A 15,472-nucleotide genomic window follows, 5' to 3' on the forward strand; every position below is an offset into this window, starting at 1 on the left:
GCCAATTGAAAGAAATTAATTAGGCCCTACTCTATTTATTACACATTACCTTCACCACTGGGGAGGCAAGCCCAGCCAATCAGAATAGGTTTTTTTTTCCTCCCAACAAAGGCCTTTATTACTGACAGAAATGCTCCTCAGTTTCATCAGTTGTCCAGGTGGCTGGTCTCAGACGATCCCGCCAGCGAAGAAGCCAGATGTGGAGGTCCTGGGCTGGCGTGGTTACACGTGGTCGGTCTGTGGTTGTGAGGCCGGTAGGACGTACTGCCAAATTCTCTATGGCAGAGAAATTAACATTAAATTCACTAGCAACCAGCTCTGGTGAAAATTCCTTCAGTCAGCTTGCCAGTTGCACGCTCCATCAAAACTTGAGATATCTGTGGCATTGTGTTATGTGACAACTCTGTACATTTTAGAGTGGCCTTTTATATTCCACAGCACAAGGTGCACCTGTGTAATGATCATGCTGTTTAATCAGCTTCTTGATATGCCACACCTGTCAGGTAGAGGGATTATCTTGGCAAATGAGATATGCTCGCTAACAAGGATGTAAACAAACTTGGCCACAAAATTTGAGAGAAAAAAGTGTATGGAACATTTCTGGGATCTTGTATTTCATCTCACAAAACGTGAGACCAACACTTTACATGTTGCATTCATATACAAATGTTGTTCAATATAGATGGGCCTGTCCTAAAAGACCATCGACATAATATTGTAGGTGGTCAAAAATATACGTTGATTGATATATTTCTATATTCAATGTATGTACAGATTTGATTTTGGAAACTATAATTACTCATTTGTCCAAATGTCCTCTCCTTAAACGCACTGATATGGCCAGCCCTGAAGGGGTAATTAAATGGCCGTGTCGTTATTATTTGACTTGTTAAGACAGGTTTCAGATTTCAAGTGTCTCCCCTTGCACATCTGAGTTGCCACATTCATCTTCATGTCGGTTAAGTTTTATTGTGGCCGCTAGAGGTGGATGCAACAACGTGTTCCTGGATGGGATGGACTCATTGGATAGACAACAAGCTTCAACACATTTTCCCTAAAACTTTACGCGCCGTGGCAACTAGTGGCAACGGGTCCTGTTACTGTATATAGTCTACTGATTTCCACTCAAATGGGCTTTTATGTTCCTATTCAATGAAAGCGTTGGGCATTTTCGACTTGTATGGGCGTACCTGCATGTTATTGTGTAGGTGCGATAGAAAGTAACAATTCCACATGTGATGCGCCTATTTTGAAACATGTGACAGTGGGACATTGGATTTAAGCGGAGCACTGGAAAGAACTTCAACAAAAACGTGTCTATTTTTGCCGAAGAGAAGGGACAGCTCCACAGCATACGTTCATGTGAGACTTACAAGAACATCATTGCAGGCAGACGTTCTCCTTAAAAGTGCTGTGACATAATAACCTTTATGTTATGCTGGATGTAAAAAAAAACATTCAGAAATTGTTATATTTGCATTGAAATGGAGATCATCTTTATACATTGGTAACAACTGTATACGTGTGTAACATCATCATCAAAAAAACATAATTGTGCAAGATGAGAGCTTTCATTTCTTTGAACCGGGCAACGTTTGGACTTTTCTGGAGCTGCTTGAGTTTTCTATACTGCGCTCATTGTGGTTTAGGCGACAACCATGTGCATTCTAGTTTTATTTACAGGAGATTGCGTAACCATGAACGGAGAGAGATTCAGAGAGAGATTCTCTCTATTTTGGGTTTACCACATCGTCCAAGGCCCTTTTCTCCAGGAAAACAAGCATCTTCAGCACCCCTGTTCATGCTTGACCTGTACAATGCCATGACTACTGAGGAGGAAGAAGGGTTGAGAACACAAGAGGTTACAGGGAAAGGATTCAGCGCGAAGGCTCATGGAAACTCGCGTAAAGGGTACCACGGCTCTCCGCAGGGACACTCTCGTGTTTCGCAACCTTACCGCGCGGCTCCTCTGACGAGCCAAAGCCCTCCACTCACTACATCTCACGACACCAACTTTCTAAACGATGCTGATATGGTTATGAGCTTTGTCAACTTAGGTAAGCGAATTGAATTGAGAAAGGTTTCAAGCTTGCTGATTTGTTCCGTGCGCTCCAACACACAAAAATGGCAAATATTGCGGTAACTGATTAACCACAGTATTTTTTAATCCTTAGAACAATGTCACATGGCCTTCTCACTACTAATATTTTAATATTTACATTTGTTAATATATTATAGGCTTATTATTTTTCTTATATTGTCCATATGTCCTTCCATGCTGGAAACGTACTCTTTAAACCCTGTTTTCATTTTAGATTTAAAATACCACATAGATTCATACAAATTCTAACTTAACAACATTGATTAAATTAACACGAATCTGTGTTTATTTTTATTGAATTTGATTGGATTCATTAGACGAAAATAAAAACCCTAAACATGTTAAACAAATGTTCCTCCCACAGTAGCATATGCAATGCTATTAATTTTGTTGCAGATAATTATGATATTCAGTTAGATTTCCAATTAATATAAGTTATAGGCTATTCCTGTAGTATCAGGACCTCATTCCCCTTTGTCACCTGTAGCAGGAACAGTGTGGCACACTGCTCAGAAGTGTTCCCAAGTTCTCTTCAAGGTCACTGTGCTGTTTGTCTTAATGCTGTACTTTTCATTATACTGATGTTGATGTTTCAAGTCTATTTCTATGTCAATGTCAGTTTCTATTTCAGACTTTGAGATGCCTGATATTAATGTCAGACCATATTTACAAGGTAAAACAGTGGTAAAGGCACAAACGACCCATATTTTAAAGACCTTATCCATGCTCTTTGAATAAGGTTTGATCAAACAAGCTGTTTGTATGGACATTCTTCAAATTCTCATCTCTAATGGAGATCTTGAAATATTCAACTGCAATTTCATTCTAAGTCTTGCTTCCCTTAAAATGCATTACTTTTCTCTTAAACCTTCATATTTGAATAACCTAGGACAATGGTTATTTGACAAGGGGACATCAAAAGCATTCAGCACATGTTAGATATCCAGCACATACATTTTGAATGAATATATTTTTATCAAAGTACTTCATAAGGCCCACACCGGAATATTTATGTTTTTTGAAATTGTCAAAACGCATTGTAGCCCAAGGAAAGGCGTTCCGGTAAATATGATTAACACTGTTTCTTCAGTAGCGCTGACCTTTATACCCGCAGTTCATACAAACTTATCAGATGACTGTCTGGCCTTGGTTAAATTGGCCTTAATTACGTCCTGTTGTTAAAGAAAGGAAAGCGATCGAATGAGGGCTGCACATTTTCGCCACTTATTCATCGTGGCAGTGGATTTGGGAAGTAAGATGTGAAAGCAGTAGCATTGTTAATTCGTCTTTGTGTCATGTTTCATTAAACATTACATCCCAAAGGAGAGTGAAATGTAATGTATATCGCATTTAAGGAATAGTACAACAGCGGCAAAAAAGGAGCTAGTGAAATATTATACTTGTTCACATGTGCCACTATGATAAAACACAAACTACACTTACAGATGTAGGATCTTAATTAAATCGCTATTTTGTTGCTGAGAATTTTCCTGGACTGCAAGAAATACAGAGGAGCTTTGAGATTACAGAAATTCACTGAAAACCCACACTAGCACAAGTTATATTAACTGTACTGCACTTTTCATGTAGCCTACTTTTGACCAGATACTGATTAAGCAACATTATGGACTAAACAGTTCAAATCCTGTTGCTTATTTTTGCTGTGACAATACAGGTCAAATTATGATCCTACAATGATACAGACACATCTACCAACAACTACAGTTACAGAGAACACATGTAACAACAAAGAGGCTTATAGGAGATATAGCTCTTATAAGTGCTGTATAGCGAAAGCATGTAAAAGGTATTTGTGTGAACACTGTTGAATGTACAATCCCTCACCTTGGCCAGTCCCATCTGTTTGCACTTAGAGCTGTGTTCACTGTCAGCCTTTAATGCTCTGTGCTCTCATTCATGGGACAGTCAGTGGTAAAGTGTTCAATGAGACTATTTACGCAAGTATTACTACTACAGCTATAATGGATTTAACTACACTAATGATACTACTAACGCCTATTATAATACTACTACTATGAATGATTATTAGGTAATTTAAGTGAGGTATTCACAAAAATGCATATTCACTCTTGCCAAAATTCATTTGTATCAGGCAAGAGCAATTTCTTACATACAATGACAGCCTACCCCAGACAACACTGGGCCAATTGTGCGCTGGCCTATGGGACTCCCAATCACAGCCGGATGTGACGCAGCTGGTTTCAAACCAGGAACTGCAGTGATGCCTCATGCACTACAGTGATGCCTCACACCACTGCGCCACTCGGGAGAGATTATGATGAGCAATTGTGCAAAATATGTATAATTTGCCTAGTTCCTCTTCCAAATTATCATCAAAGTTTATTCACTGAAACTGCTACATGTCTGGTAGCCTAAGTTGCCGACCCTTTTTAGTGAGTCAAACCACAATCTGAATTGATCTGCACCTATCTGACGCTTGAAATACTATATACTCAACCTCACTTCTGCTTCTGATTACTGACCAAAGCTAATCATGGAGCAAGTCCAATCTATAACAGGACGGCCTGACCCCTGGCCTGTTTGTGTTAAGTAACCACAGACTTTCACTGTAGATAAACTATCAGTGAAATGGACTCACTGGCTGTATGATTTCACTTGCTGTGCCAGAACACACCTCAACATCAATGCTTTTCTGCTGCTATTTAGCAAGTGTTGGATGGTTAGCTGTCACTTTGTGTCTTCTTGACTGTATTATGGCATGCCTTTGATTGCAGACAGGGTTCTGTAACGGCGTTCGTCTGTTGAAGAAAGAGAGTCGGACCGAAATAATCATTCACAATCCCAATAATACAAAAACCCCAATACGAAATACAACAACAAAACCCCATGTCACACCCTGGCCTGACCAAATATATAACGAAAACACAAAATACAATGACCAAGGCGTGACAGGTTCAAAATTAGGTCTGCTCTTCTTTGTTTGTCAAGTGTAACTCTCAGTCATATTATATAGTACAAATGTACAATCTTAATTTGATCAATATTTTGTTGCTGATAATTTTCCTGTACCGCCGGAAATGCAGATGAGCTTTGTGATTTACATAAATTCGCTATTTACATTTACATTTACATTTAAGTCATTTAGCAGACGCTCTGTAGCTTACATTTGGCCAGCTAATAGCCTAACCACTGATAAAGCACCATTATTGACTAAATGTTCAAATCATGTTGCTGCAGGAATATTTTGCTGTGACTATCAGTGGAGGCTCCTCAGAGGAGGAAGGTGAGGACCATTCTACTCAGTTTTGCAATGAAGGTCTACAGTGGCCTTAACAGAACCCTCTACTGTAGCACCATGGTGTAACCGGAGGACAGCTATTTTCCTTCTTCCTCTGTGTACATTGACTTCAATATAAAACATAGGAGGCTCATGGTTCTCACCCGCTTTCATAGACTTACACAGTAATTATGACGACTTCATAATTACCTAGCAGTGCTCTTGCAGTATGAACTGACATGTTGGCCATCCAATCCAATAATCAGATCATTTATCTAGTAGCCTACTGAAAGCCTAAGATATAGCTAGCTAGCACTACGGTGCATAAAATGTGGTGAGTAGTTGACTCGAAGAGAGAGAAAGACAATAGTTGGAACAGTTTTGAATAAATTCATTTCTTCAAAAATGAAGGAGAAGCAGCAGAGAGAGAGAGAGATTTCATGGTAATTTGTTGTTGTTATTGTTTTACCTTTCACTTACTTGGGTAATGCAGCTCATTTAGCCTGCTCAACAACCTGACTCCAACATTGAGGAATGCTAGATAGCTATTTACTGTGTGTTAGCTAGCTGGCTAAAGAGTAAATCATAGTCCACGTATGCTGAGACGTGATAGTCCGGCATCCCATTGTGACATTGCTAAGCAGCTCTGATACGCGTCCTCTGTTCATTTGAAATGATTGACAGTTGGAGAAATAGTTTGAGCTGAGAATGAGAAAAGAATGAAAGTCAAAGGTCCAATATTCTATAACACTGCTGTGAGGCTATGAAACACTGCAACTCTTCCAAGTCCAGGTAAACTTTCAGTTTTATAAATGTATTGCCACCAGGGCCCACTGGTGTAACTGCTAAACTGCTTACTTCGCAATTATATATATGGATTAGATTGTGGGTTTACTAACGCGTTAGTTCTAGTTTGTTGACTATAATGTTAATATAGTGACAACGATGTAAGCTGTGTAGCGGTTAGCGGTTATAGTATGAAGGTTTGGCTTGGAGAGTTTTTTGCCCTTGGTCACAGCTATTGTGTTGTGCACTGAAGTCCACAAGCAAAGAGTGAAGGTTGAGAGGAGGAGAAACATTTTGAAACTATTTGGACTAATGATTACACCCCAGATCAGCTAGATGCAGTCAAGAGTGTGCAAGGCAGTATTGAATGTGTCATTGTCTGTCATCTTGATTACTCCAATTTGTCTCTCGACCTGTGCACCAACGTTATAAACTTTCATTTGCATGCTAAGTTGTAACAACCTCATGATGGGAATAGGGCAAATTAGAGTATCATCCAATAATGCTGTAATAGAAATAAAACCATGCTTATTAAAACAATTTGTCCTCCCTAATCTTAAAAGGCACGACCGCCAGTGGTGACAATATTAGTTAAATGAAGATGCTACACCTGCATTTATCATTTTTGTAAATTGGAAATGTGCACATTTTCTAATGTCCTCCTATGAAACAAGTTTAAACAAATATATCAGACAAAGATTAATATGGGTTCCTTGTATCTTAATATGGGTTTCTTGTATCAAACATAGCCAATATGTTATATAGGAACTACAGGAGATCAATATTAGGTTGGTAAATGAGGTCAAAGCAGTCACTCAAATCATGTTAAAAAAAAAAGTCTGTCTGATCTCTTTTTCTCACGTGGAGGGGCACGAAAAAGACGAAAGTAACTTTCAATTATTGAAATCACCCTGTTTTTCCTAACTGACAGCCCATTCATCATGGGCAGAGAATGTTGTGCGGCACACAGTGGAGGGCCTGTCCGGAAACTTCTACTTGTACTCAGTTGACTGATTGAATGGACTGGAGAGTGCTTTTGTTGGGAGTCAAAATGTTTGGATTGGCTTTTGGAATGTGAAAAGTTTTGATAAATTACTTTTTTTTCAGTTAGGTAGGTTACTGCTGTCACACCACATTCTGTCGCTTTGCAACACATTTTGGATCTATTGTGTATCAGGGAGGAAGATATCGGTAATAATAATCACTGATCTGAATAAGGTTTATACATTTCCTCTCAGCATGTTATGCAGTTATGCGAGTCCTCTATTTAGTCCTCATGGACCATACTGTCTTCTTTTTCAGTGGAGAAAGACAAAGATTTCTCCCATCAGCGAAGACACTACAAGGAGTTCCGTTTTGACTTGACTCAGATCCCAGAGGGGGAGGCGGTGACTGCTGCTGAGTTTCGGATCTACAAAGATGGCAGTCCTCCTCGCTATGAGAACATTACCCTGAAGGTCACCATCCACCAGGTCATCAAGGAATATCAAAACAAGTAAGCTCCAGCTGCTCTTCATTTTAACACCCCAAATCATCCCAATTAAATATGAGGTATATCATTACCTTTTCAATTCTTCTGAAATGGTATATGAATTCAGTTATGGAAACAGAAACAGAAACAGATTATATTGACTGCTACCTTTGGAATAGGGTTAACTGTATATTTATGATTCCTAAGTTCCACAATCTTTTTTTTCTAAAACAGTACTGTGCACAGTAGAGTATCCTTGACATCCAGTTTTATACCTCTTTAGACGGTCACTGTACATTTGGTCTAAATCAAACTATGTTATGAACTGAATTTGCTACTGCATGTAATTGATCATTCTATGGTTTAGAGTGGTGGATTCCTCAATCAAACACCTATACGAAGGGAAGTGAAAGCACATTTTATTCTGTTTAACTGAGAGGAAACAGCCATCTCAAATGTCCCCTATTACTGTTTATAGGCATCCTGAATCACTGTACATAAAAGATGCAGCCATGTGAGTTTACAAACCAGTTTGCCTTGTTCTGCCTTGGCCTTTTTGCCAGTTAGAGAACCAAAATGGTTGCTGATTTGGGTTTTATATTGGATATTTTGAGAATGGAAGAACTGTCTTTATCACATGTCTGATGTAATATCTAAGTGACATGGCTGTAAATGTATGTTCAAATGAATTCATTGATAAATCCAATCAATTAAACATTCAATCAATAATTCAATAAATCAATCAACAACCAATCGTTTAATCTACCAATTAAGCAATCTTCCAATCAATCAATCTATTAATCAACCAATCATCCAATCTATCGATCAATTAATCTTCCAAACAGATCAGTCAATATTTCAGTCTTCTAATTTACCAATCAACCAACCAATCAATCAATCAATCAATCAATCAATCAATCAATCAATCAATCAACCCACCAATCTTCCAATCCACCAAACAACCAATCAAACAATCTTCCAATCTACTAATCTACCAATCTACCAATCAACCAGTCAATCAATCTACCAATCAACCAATCTACCAGTCACGCAATCTTCCAATCAACCAATCACCCAATCTACCAATCACCCAATCTTCCAATCTTCCAATCACCATGGTCTTAGAGTGAACCTAACATTTTATGAAATTGAACACAGCTTAAATTAGTTTTGAATCCGCTTTGAAACTGATAATGGCGCTGACGGGGATGGCTGCCGTTTTACGGGGCCTAACCAATTGTGCTATTTTGTGTTTTTTTCCGCATTGTTTGTAACTTTTTTGTACATAATGTTGATGCTACCATCTCTTATGGCGGATCCCAAATCCTGTCATTCTTATGAAGAAAAGACGGAAATATAGGGGGCACAGATTAGGGTGCCTTGTAAGAATTTGTCAATGAGTGTGTAAGCCCCCTCTACCATCTGTTATATTAGCCAACGTGCAATCACTGGAGAATAAACAGGATGAGCTCCGTTCGAGACTATCCTACCAATGGACATTAAAAACTGTAATATCTTAGGTTTCACCGAGTCCTGGCTGAACGACGACACAGATAATATACAGTTGACTGGGTTTTCTATGCATCGGCAGGACAGAACAGCTATGTGCGGTAAAATGACGGGCGGGGTTGTGTGTCTACCTGTCAATAACAGCTAGTGTGCAATGTCTAATATTAAGGTCGTCTCTGGGTATTGCTTGTCTGAGGTAGATTACCTAATGATAAGCTGTAGACAACACTATCTACCAAGAGAGTTTTCATATATATTTTTCATAGCCGTCTATTTACCACCACAAACCGACGCTCGCACAAAGACTGCACTCAACAAGATGTATAAGGCCATAAGAAAACAAGAAAATGCTCATCCAGAAGCAGCGCTCCTAGTGTTTCGGGACTTTAATACAGACAAACTTAAATCTGTTGTACCTCATTTCTACCAGCATGTCATATGCAAACAGAGGGAGAAAAAAACTCTAGACCACCTTTACTCTACACAAAGAGACACGTACTCCCTCAACCTCCATTTGGCAAATTTGACAATAATTACCAGTGACTCGATCAATATGGAATCGGTCAGATGCCACAGATGCTACGCAACAGGACTGTTTTGCTTGCACAGACTGGAATATGTTCTGGGATTCATCCAATGGCATTGAGGAGTATACCACCTCAGTAATCGGTTTCATCAATAAGTGTATCGACGACATCATCCCCACAGTCACAGAACGTTCATATCCCAACCAGAAGCCATGGATAACCGGCAACATTAGCACAGAGCTAAAGGCTAGAGCTGCCGTTTTGAAGGAGCGGGAGACTAATCTTATAAGAAATCCTGCTATGCCCTGTCGTGTCTTTGGCTATGCCGGATTAAGTGATATGACATGCTATTCTATAAAAATAATTTCCCTGTAATTAATATTACTTGATTGAGCTAATCATGTAAATGTAATTAACGAGAAAGTCGAGGCACCACGAAATAATATTTATAGAGCAGTTATATTTGGAATAAATTCTTAAAGACCTAGTAATATTTTACATCAATAGCAGTCAATATCAATACCGTCAGCTTATTTCAGTCTCATATGAAAGTTGTAAATTCTTGGTTATCTTCACAAACACCCTGGCAAACAAGTTGAATCAGCAATACAAAATTGGGTTTAATTATTTATTTACTAAATACCTAACTAATCACACAGAATTACATATACACAGAATTAATCATACCTTGATTACAAATTATGTCATAAAGGAAAGCGTACCTAGCAGACAGAACAGATATGACAGCTGGTTATCCAAAGAAAAGGGGGTTGGGTTTGAGTGAAAGAGCAGAAAGACTGAAGAAAAAGGGAGAAGTGATGTCTCGGAAATACAGTATCTTATGCATTCTAAATTACCGCTCATTTGGAAAAGGAAAATGCAATAAATATTTACTCTGAGCTGCACTTCGGTAGGCTGGTGGTAGATAGAAGGCTGTGTTGCCCAACAGAGTCCTTTGTCCTTTGAAGAATGTCTCTGGTGGTAAATTGGATACATTGTAATAACGTTGTTATGTGTCTGTTCTTTCCTAGCCCACGTTTGTAGCTGCTGTTGCTAACTCAACAGCTATCACTTCTGTAGTGAATAAGAGATCAAAGTTCATACCATTCACAACCAAAGCTCACACTGAGGTTGGCTTTGTTCTGTAGTTATTATCTGAACCCTTCTGACATCGGAATGTCATCCTAATGTACCCGGAACAGAAAGTTATATTGTTGTCAAGGTTTTACATAGGAAGGGAGAGGAGGGCGTGTTTCATAGATTATAACGAGTGTCTCTTCACGTGGGTGGGCCACTGAGTCGGGCCTAATTCATTCATGAAAACCCAATTCTCACATTTTAGAATATAAAATCACATTTCATCCCCTCCCAAATAATTTAATATTCAAACATTTAAATTGCACACAATTCCATGTGAATCTGATAACTATAATGTGTAGACTTTCCACTGTACTGTTTATGTCATCATATCAGTGATGAGAATGTCTCAGATGACAACTGAACGGACATCATATTCATTAAGTACCAATGCATATGTTCATCTGGTTGGATTACCAAAATATGGTTCATTTCCCCCCACCTTCTGATGTTCCCAGAATCTCTGTTTAACAAAGGCTATTCAAGAGTCGCTCTGTAGAGTCAAGAGAGAGGGAAGGGAGAAAGGTATTTATGGGGGGTGGGTCATAAACCTTACCCACATGCCAACGTCATGACAGCCCTCAGATGAACCATCAAACAGGCAAAGTGTCAATACAGGACTAAGATGGAATCCTAGTACACCGGCTCTGATGCTCATCGGATGTGGCAGGGCTTGTAAACTATTACGGACTACAAAGGGAAAAACAGCCTCGAGCTGCCCAGTGACGCGAGCCTATCAAACAGTCTAAATCCCTTTTATGGTCTGTTCGAGGCAAGCAAAACTGAAGCATGTATGAGAGCACCAGCTATTCCGGACACAGTGATCAGTGATCATGCTCTCCGTAGCCGATGTGACCAATACCTTTAAACAGTTCAACATTCACAAGACCGCGGGGCCAGACGGATTAACAGGTCTTGTCTTAGAGAATACGCTGACCAACTGGCAAGTGTCTTCACTGACATTTTCAACTTCTCCCTGACCAGATCTGTAATACCTACATGTTTCAAGCAGACCACCATTGTCCCTGTGCCCAAGGAAGCGAAGGTAACCTGCCTAAATGACTACCTCCCTGTAGCACTCAGGACGGAAGCTATGAAGGGCTTTGAAAGGCTAGCCATGGCTCACATCAACACCATCATCCCGGAAACCCTAGACCCACTCCAAATCACATACCAACCCAACAGATCCACAGCTGACACAATCTCAATCACACACAACACTGCCCTTTTCCACCTGGACAAAAGGAACACCTACAGTATGTGAGAATGCTGTTCATTGACTGCAGCTCAGCGTTCAACACCATAGTGCCCACAAAGCTCATCACTGAGCTAAGAACCCTGGTACTAAACACCTCCCTCTGCAATTGGATCCTGGACTTCCTGATGAGTCGTCTCCCGGTGGTAAGGGTAGGCAAGAACACATCTGCACATTTTCACATTTTCTCAACTCCATTTTCTTAAAATGGCATTGTTGGTTAAGGGCTTGCAAGTAAGCATTTCACAGTAACGTTTACACCTGTTGTATTCGACGCATGTGAAAAACAACATTTGTTTTGATTTGATGTGAATGCATTTGAAAGTTTGGAATTTTGGGCGTGGATATCTTTAGATCATTATCTAAAGCTGAGCATCCAGGTTTGGGTACATGCTTGTGACAGTTTACTCCAAGGGAGGCTTTTAAATGGCCCTTTAAAACCTGCACGGTTCTGTGAAACACTTGTGTCAGGCAATCAGGCATAAAATAAAGGACATCCTGTTTATATAAGTACATCGCTGAAGTTTAGAGGGTATTTTTTCTTGATTAATCAGCTTGTTCCGAGTAGCTTCAAGAAGGTAATTTGTCTCCTTTGAAATATCAAATCATGACCAGCTGCTTTTCAATTTGACTCTGTAAATCATCCATCCTATATAAATGTTTTTATATGAAGTATATCATTACCTTGTAAATTCTTGTGAAATGGAATATACATTCAGTCATGGGCATTTAAAAGTCCCTCCACAGAAACAGATTATATTGAATGCCACCTTTGGAATAAGTTCCACAATCTTTTTTTTCTAAAACAGTACTGTGTACAGTAGAGTATCCTTGACATCCAGTTTTATACCTCTTTAGACGGTCACTGTACATTTGGTCTAAATCAAACTATGTTATGAACTGAATTTGCTACTGCATGTAATTGATCATTCTATGGTTTAGAGTGGTGGATTCCTCAATCAAACGCCTATACGAAGGGAAGTGAAAGCACATTTTATTCTGTTTAACTGAGAGGAAACAGCCATCTCAAATGTCCCCTATTACTGTTTATAGGCATCCTGAATCACTGTACATAAAAGATGCAGCCATGTGAGTTTACAAACCAGTTTGCCTTGTTCTGCCCTGGGCTTTTTGCCAGTTAGAGATCCAAAATGGTTGCTGATTTGGGTTTTTAAATTGGAAAGTTTGAGAATGGAAAACATGACTTTATCATATGTGAGATGTAATACCTCAGTGATATGGATGTAAATGTATTTTCAAATGAATGGATGAATGAATAAATGCATTCATTAATTAACTAATTAATTAATCAATAAATCCAATCAATCACATTTTATACTTTTTCTTCAGCTTTATTTTAATAGGGTGTCATATTGAGACCAAGTCTCTTTTACAAATGAGCCCTGCACAATACAAACACACACATCAATACAAAACAAAATACAAATACTCAATTACAAGACATAACCATAAAAAACAAACAAATCAAATCAAATCAAATTTATTTATATAGCCCTTCGTACATCAGCTGATATCTCAAAGTGCTGTACAGAAACAGAAACCCAAACACAATCTTCCGTTAGAGCATCCCCCACTAATGCTGTACATTCCCTAAAGGGCACGAGGCATTCAAGCCTGATCTTTCCTTGCAACATATTCTACATCTGTAGAGCATAACATCTATGAGCGGCTCTCCCTAAAACGCTATGCATGGTCAATCTGACGTCTGCAGTGGCTTTACAGCGTTTACTGTGATGCAGCTTCCGCAGAAGTCAGGGCATTCATACGTATTGTGCTTTATGAAGCAGAGTTGTTGTGAAGGAAGTTGTTAACGAAGTGAGTTTGTGTTGACACAGGACCTCCCGCCTCTACCATTCTTTAATCAATCATGTCAATGCGGAGCTATACGGAGCAATACAGAGCCCTCCTCATTGTTGCAAAATTTGGGAGGAGCACGGCAATGCGTTACGGACCTCAATGGCCTCTGCATGCCTCCAGCGGCTCCACAATTGTGTCACACCGTCCATACGGAACCTCCAACCGCATTTGGAGATCAAGTATAAATTGGCCTTAAATCAGAAGCCACCCTTGGAACCTCTAGCACTATCCAATCTTGTGCTCTTAATCAGTCAATCAATCAACTCCAAGGGAGGCTTTCTCCAAGGGAGGCTTTCAAATGTCCCTTTAACACCTGCACAATACTGTGAAACACTTGTGGCAGGCAATCAGACAGAAAATAAAGGGCATGTTTACACTAGCACATCTCTAAAGTTTAGAGGGTATTTTCCTTGATTAATCAGCTTGTTTTGAGTATCTTCAAACTTTTTATTTTTCTCCTTTGAAATATCAAATCATGACCTGATACAAACATTTAGGCAATAGATGGATATTGCAGAGCATTAAGTGGCACAAATTAATAAGAAATGCCATGAAATGAAGCTTGTCACAAATATACTATCATTAGGAGATTGACTATACTTTTGTTTTATCTTAACTGTGATTCCAAATGGAGGATCTAGATTAAGGTTATTTTATTGACTAGAAACATCCATTGTGGTATTTATATTATACGTCTTCCATGGAAAGAGAGTTTTAGCTGTGGTAAATGCAATCAGTAGCCTACGCAGTGTGGTGAGTCATGAAACAATACAATGAAGATGAAGCAAACAACAAAGGAGGCAATAAGGCTGGGTTGACACAGGCAGCCCAATTCTGATCTTTTACCCAATTATGGGCAAAATATCTGATTGTTAAAATGACCAAATATGGGCTAAAGATCTGATTGTTAAAATGACCAAATATGGGCTAAAGATCTGATTGTTCAAATGACCAATTATTGGCAAAAGATCTGATTGGACTGCTTGTGTAAACACAGCTTAATGGACAAGGTTACGCAAACATTCTGGCCCAATCAGGTTTTTCTTTTATTTAATTAAGACCAAACATACATTTTGACTTTATGTGTATTTGGACATGAAAAATAGTTTTTAATAAGTTACTGAAACTTTAGAACAAACATACATTTGCATGTTAAGTAAATATGTCAATGTTATGTATGAATTCTACAGTTGATCTTTGCCTGGTCTAAAAATGTTCTACATTGTTCTCCTTTCAGTTGACTGACTAGATACAGTTTGTGTATTGTATCTCAAACCCTGTTCTGTCTCATTCTCACCACACCAGGGGCTCACAAATATAGTTATTGGATAAAGCTTTTCCATTAGCAAGTTCACCACTCAGAAATCCATCAGTTATCAGTCCTCCTGCTCTGTGTTAACTATCAGGCGACTTGTTGCATTCCCGTTCAGTTGAAGCCATATTGGCCCAATAGGAGCTGCCTAGGGGGTTCCCATGGTAACCCTTATGCCTACCTACTTCTCTTAAAGCTGTTCTGGAAGTGGGAAGCAGTGACATAGCTGAACACACA

General features: G+C 39.1%; 1 protein-coding gene across 1 annotated transcript in view; it reads left to right on the plus strand.

The window, feature by feature from the left end:
• The first annotated feature begins 989 nt into the window (after positions 1-989).
• LOC124040347 (bone morphogenetic protein 5-like) overlaps positions 990-15,472 on the plus strand; it is a 41,814-nt gene continuing 27,331 nt past the window's right edge. Inside the window, exons 1-2 of the mRNA XM_046357471.1 lie at positions 990-2,057; positions 7,449-7,641. Coding sequence (XP_046213427.1) covers positions 1,562-2,057; positions 7,449-7,641 — 689 coding nt within the window. The 5' untranslated portion in view covers positions 990-1,561. The remainder of the gene's footprint in view (positions 2,058-7,448; positions 7,642-15,472) is intronic.

This window comes from Oncorhynchus gorbuscha, linkage group LG07 (genome assembly GCF_021184085.1).
Source record: "Oncorhynchus gorbuscha isolate QuinsamMale2020 ecotype Even-year linkage group LG07, OgorEven_v1.0, whole genome shotgun sequence".
NCBI lineage: Eukaryota > Metazoa > Chordata > Actinopteri > Salmoniformes > Salmonidae > Oncorhynchus > Oncorhynchus gorbuscha.